This window comes from Gossypium arboreum, chromosome 3 (assembly GCF_025698485.1).
Source record: "Gossypium arboreum isolate Shixiya-1 chromosome 3, ASM2569848v2, whole genome shotgun sequence".
NCBI classification, from domain to species: Eukaryota; Viridiplantae; Streptophyta; class Magnoliopsida; order Malvales; family Malvaceae; genus Gossypium; species Gossypium arboreum.
The window spans coordinates 18,088,529-18,094,308 of NC_069072.1; the positions used below are offsets into that span (position 1 = coordinate 18,088,529).

At 34.1% G+C, this 5,780-nt stretch overlaps 1 protein-coding gene across 1 annotated transcript; it reads right to left on the reverse strand.

The window, feature by feature from the left end:
- Positions 1 to 786: 786 nt before the first annotated feature.
- LOC108486726 (uncharacterized) lies at positions 787 to 5,278 on the reverse strand. Its single transcript, XM_017790924.2, has 14 exons — positions 5,101 to 5,278; positions 4,367 to 4,526; positions 3,980 to 4,237; positions 3,674 to 3,848; positions 3,473 to 3,534; positions 3,240 to 3,403; positions 3,009 to 3,106; positions 2,774 to 2,832; positions 2,548 to 2,682; positions 2,220 to 2,464; positions 1,976 to 2,135; positions 1,511 to 1,586; positions 1,338 to 1,388; positions 787 to 1,244 (listed from the first exon to the last, which is right to left on the reverse strand). Exons 1-14 carry the CDS (start codon positions 5,154 to 5,156, stop codon positions 1,027 to 1,029), a joined length of 1,917 nt encoding a protein of 638 aa, XP_017646413.1. The 5' UTR covers positions 5,157 to 5,278; the 3' UTR covers positions 787 to 1,026.
- Between the last annotated feature and the right edge of the window lie 502 nt (positions 5,279 to 5,780).

Here is a 5,780-nt window from a genome sequence, read left to right on the forward strand (position 1 = left end):
TAGCTAATTAAAAAACCAGATATGAAACACTAAACAAAAGAAACATACCAGAAAACTTTGCATCTTTTGTTGTCTAAGATCTTCGAAATTAATGGGGATAAATTTGATCACTGATATAAAGAAACTACCACTCTAGAGCAAGATCATGACGATAACATGTTATAAAATAAAAAATAAAGAAAATAAAAAGAACAAAAAATAGGAGAACAACGCTTCTATAAACAGTATAAAATCATGCTCCTAATGAACATTAGGGTGCTAAATACATCAATCATCTTATCCTAATAGACATCCACTTCTTATTTTAATGGGATCCACTTTATAATAATAATGTATTTATAACACTAGTCGATAAAAACTATTTTTATATTTTTAAATTTAACTCATTTTTCTAAATAATAAAAGATTTTTTCACTTGCATAAATTCTAATTATTAATATTATATATTGAATTTGATGTTTTTTTATGTTACTCTACTCAATTAAATCTTTATTTTCCTTTGTATTAGAAGGATCTTAAAACGTTAATTTGTTTTATTATTATAATTGAATGTTATTATTTTGTAATTTCTTTGAACCGTTCTTAAGAGAAAAAAAAATTGAACCAAACTCGGGCTCTGGAGTATTAAGTAGAGATATATTAGCTAAAAGTTAGAACTTAAAAGCAAAGAAGCAAAAACTATGAAATTCTGACCAAAATATAAAAGAAAGAAAAGAACAACAATATGATCAATCTTGTGTTAAAATAGTAATAATAAGAAATGAAAACAAGCAGAAAAAGACCAAATACTAATATACTCTGATCTGCTTTGCATTATTATATAGTAAATTTACTACAAATTGTCTCAACAATCTCCTTCAATGCAACACTAATGTTTTTTAAATCTATAAAGAAAGTATCTTAGACGAAAATGTTGACAACAAGAACAGGATTGCCATAGATATAGAACACAATTGCATTTGCATCGGAGACATGAAATAAGAGGGATGGTCGGAGGTCACCCGACGAAAGAGTAACTTCTTTACACTAATCACAGGTTAGAACAAACAAAGAACAACCATGCTTCTCCACTGCTATTGATATCATCTGCTTTGTCACTCCAGACTTTCCACTCCAAATTTCATGGTACTTGCATGATGCTCCTTTCATGTTTTTCCAGGGAAATACCTTACCTATGTCTGCTATGTTAGTAGATATCACTGTCTTCTTCGGGTTCAAATTGAAAATCGCAAGATATATTTCTCCTGGGAAAACCAATACGAAAATGATAATTAGAACGGTGCTTGAATATGATGTACAAATTGAAAAAAAGTACTATGGCCTCAAATATATCAAACCTCTTCTCCCGGTTGCAATCCATGAACGAATTTCGTTCGAACCAGCATCAACTGCAAGAACAATCAAAATGTATTTGGAAATTAAAGAAAAATTTAAACTATAACAACAAAAAGGAAAAGATAACAAGATCTTGAAGATTCCTATAACGTTCAGTTAAAATCAAACATATCACCTTTCAGTAAGTCCACTGTTGCACATAGACCAGAATAACTGTTTACCAGGGAACCAGTACCATTCAACTCCCACATCTGTGAATTTCAGAATAAATACATTAGATTTTGATACTTATTTTACCAACCTAGCTTGGAAAAGCAGTCATTAATAACAAGATACTGAAATTTATTGGACATGTTTGTATTTAAATGCTAGTGGTCTGATAAGGGTCATATTTACGCTGTGCTGGCCATGCATGAGTTGATAACGATGCAGTCCTGTCTCCTGGGATTAAGTATTTATGACAGAACCACAACAATTCTCCTTATTCGGGATTAAGCTTCAACAAGCTATTGTTTTAGATTCTATATTTATCCATCACCTTTGGCTAATTTTCAATTAGTATTTCGATTGTGTTTCCTTCCTTTGGTCTTAATTGCGCTTCCTAACTTCTCCGCTTTGTAATTTTAGAAATAATCAATACCTGATTAGCATCCCACTTGCAAGGTGAGAAAGAACCTCCCCCAAATTCTTTTGATGTAAGCCTCCTTCTTGGAGAAGCATCCAAGCATAATTCCATACCATCACTTTCTAATAAATGAAGTTTTCCCTCGTATTGTTTCTTGTAGATCATCTCCACACCCCTGTACAAGTTATCCAGCAACGAATGAAAAATTGCATGTGTAAAAATAATCAACAGGAAACAAACTAGATAAAAAGCTAATTACGAAGCTATAAGAGGTTTTCTCTTGTAAAGGCATGGAGGTTCCTCAAATTTCCTCTCCGATTTCTCTTTCCAGCAGATTTGCTCAAGATCTTGATCAAGAGCTTTAGTTGACCAACCATTTGCTTTGGGATCCTTGCAGGTAATAAGACCCAAAGCTCGTATACCTAACATGCCCCCTTCGGCCAAATCCTGCGAGAGAACCTTTTCCTTACTTCTACATCTTCTTCTGCTCGTGATATAAGGAAACTGTAAAAACAACAAAGTAGCATGTCATTATTAGTTAAAAGAAGGTTCAATCTCCCATATTATGTCCATGGAAGTTTACATGCCTCCATATTGTTTAAGCTGAAAGAGTTTATCTCAAGCAGTGTAGGATTCGTGATCAGATTGTATGTGGTTTCATCCAGCTTTCTTACATCTCCTCCAAACATGAGAGGCGATTTGGCCATAGCCCATAAAGTTATCTGTGAAAAGAAAGGGACTAGGTCAATGTAAATGGCTACTTTTAGTGCCAAGTAATAGAATACCAAATCATAGGTATTTATAGAAACAAACCTGAGTTCTTTGTTCATCGAGATTAAGATTAGAAGTTCTATGTGGACCTTCATTCGAACCTATAATGCAGGAAAGTATCCAATTATTTTTGGTTCTTCACTGATTCTAGCTTAGCCCTCCCATATAAATGCCCAACTCAAAACAAATATTTTGCAACTAAAAAGCCATCATTGCATAGACAACTGGTAGGGACAACAAGGGCATGAAAGGAATAGCTATTTTCCGGGCGTATAACCTGGATCAGTGAGCCATCCCAATGGTAACATATCCAAGTCAGGCCACGACCTCCCCAGCAAGCCCTTGGCACCTATCATTTTAGCAGTAGAAAAGTCTCTGACATAGAAAAACAAATATATCAGGTCACATAAAAGATAAAAAAGCAAAGTGCAATAACATGTAAAATAAGAAAAAGTCAAAATTTGGTCTGGAAATGTAAACTCTCGATCATATGGAATGCTTGACCCACCTGGTAATATCAAAGTGGGATAAAACATCTCTCCATGTATCCCAATCATCTCCAGTAATCCTGTACATGTTGACTAGTCCACTAACTTCTTGAGCCATAGCTGGTGTCACACTGGTACCTGGGGACAATGAATATATAATGGGGCGATCAAGCTTTCTCAGAACCTGCAAAGGTTTATCTTTTCAGAAATTTTAACATGAATATGAATAGTTGTACCACAGGCCAGTTACTACCTCTGATACAAAGGTTATTTCTTCTACATCCAAATCATCGCCGAATACACAGTCATGTTTTACTGCAGACAGGAAAAAAACAAAAGGAAATGAAAAATTAAAAAGTAACATCAGAAGGATTCCAATTATACTACCAAAGAAAGGAAATTTATCTGGTCAAGTTGTCTGTTTGTGATTGACAAATGTAAGTGTTAACATTACCAAAATCAACACCCCACTCAGCATATTGGAGATAAAGTGACCTCAAGAAGGCTCTTCCAGCCTCTAGCTTGGTATTTACACTCATGAAACCATGAGACATCCAAGCACAAGCCCTCTCCTTGACTCCTATATCTTTTGCCCTCCACTGTCTGCCGGAATCTACATATGCAGATCCCTAGTAAAAGATAAAGTAAGAAAATAAATAATCAAAGAAAAGTGTCAATGCTAATGCTAATGCTGTTTTTTTTTTTTTATTTTGGTTATTCAAAGTAGAAAGTACTTTGTAGTTGGAATAACCGGCAGTACCTTGACAGTGTCTAAGATGGGGGTGTTTGCATTAAAAGCCTGCAGGCTTATCCCTCTCATAACATGAATTCCAAACTTCAAACCCATGCCGTGTACTTTCTTTGCTACTTCTGAAAAACCTTTCCCACCTTTGGATGACGGCCATCTTCCCGGATCAGGAATTGGCCTCCCCCATTCATCAATCACATCAAATCCAAGAGAATCAGTGTAAGCCCCTTCCACCTTCCTTCTATACCAAAGGTAATCCACCACAACATACTGTATACAAGTGCAGAGATAAATGAAGAAAACAGCTTTTTCTTTTAACCAGCATAAAAATTTCCACTTCTATAGTTGTAATATCAGTGACATATTCAAGCACATACAGAGCCATCAGCCATGTCATACCTCATATCCATGCGGCTTAAGACGGTTAGAAACAATTTCAGCATTTTGCAAGAATTCTTCCTCGGATATGGTCCAGCAAAAAGAATCATAAGAGTTCCAACCTCTTGGTGGGGTGCTAGCATGTTCTGGTTCAGTCTTTACATGTGTTTCAGATGGTACCCTGAAATAAGCTATCATCATGAGCACTAAAAACAAGTGGAGAATCATTATCAGACATCACCTAATTTAGTGAAATGGTAAGTCATACAGCAATAAGCCAATAACATGCATCAATGTGGACATTAAACAAATAAGGCCTTTCGAAAAAGAAAAGAAGGGACAAAAGAGTAAAACAGATATTTGAAGTATCCAGTTTGGCCATCAAAATCTTTATCTTACAAGGAATATGCATAAAGTAAGCTGAATAGTTGATATCTGCCCAAGTTATTACACTATATGATTAAGAAAATTTTGATATACTTTAACAATGCACTCAATACTCATAGTATCTTACAAGAATTGAGATAAGCGGTTTGATAGTATCATCAGCTAACTTTTAAAAATTCTTTAAATTAGAGGAAAAGAAGCGATGTAGTGGGAAAACTGTTGGTATTTCTAAATTGGGATCCTTAATCCTAGTTGGAAGCTTACTGATTCATATCCACACCAGCTTAAGTCTGAATCAAAAGCTAATAAATTAGAGCAAAGGGCCAACCCATCGGCAATGAAATGAAAGAGAGAGAGAATGAAAGCACCTGCAGAGAGAGGGAGCGAAGAAGAAACAGAAGAAGCCGAGGACCGATAGCTTCATAGCTGATTCGGTGTAATTGGGTGTGGCTTGCTTGTGGTGTGTGGGGAGCGTTTTAAACTAGTCTTTAGCTTCTGGGACTTTTTTAGAAGATGCAGCAAACAGCCTGTAATCTATCTATCTAAAAGAGCATATATTTTAGTACTATACAAGTTTAACCTTCTATGCTTGCCACGTGGCCAAGCTAAAAGAAGGAAAAAGAAAAAAGATTTTGGCTTATTCTCGTCCATAAAGGTTAAAATATTTTTACTTCATACTTTGAATTTTAACCTTTCTCTCTTATTTTAAAATTTAACAAAATTTTTAAATATAAAACATAGATGAACTAAAATTTTAAAATAAAATAAGTATCAAATCTTTAATGTACAAAAAGTGCAGAGATGGTTGCCTTTCTTTTAATTCGATTTTTATTAACTTTATTATTAATATTAGAGAACATAAATTTGAAAAGAACCGAAAAAATTATAATTAATTTCAAGTATTATATAAAAATATATAAGGAGTTACTTCTTCCTTTAAAGTCAACTTAGTATATGTTTTTTTTTAATTTCTAAATAATGCATTTAACATTGTCATTCTAATTAATCAACACAAATTTAATTTATACTAGAAATCTTATCACACGCC

What these genes read in the sequence shown, in the direction of transcription:
- LOC108486726 (XM_017790924.2), bottom strand. Translation starts at nt 5,156, where the DNA reads ATGAAGCTATCGGTCCTCGGCTTCTTCTGTTTCTTCTTCGCTCCCTCT. An exon ending in TCGATGAACAAAGAACTCAG is followed by an intron (nt 2,683 to 2,773) that starts GTTTGTTTCTAT and finishes TTCTTTTCACAG; the next exon opens with ATAACTTTATGGGCTATGGC. An exon ending in GCAAGTGGGATGCTAATCAG is followed by an intron (nt 1,587 to 1,975) that starts GTATTGATTATT and finishes TGAAATTCACAG; the next exon opens with ATGTGGGAGTTGAATGGTAC.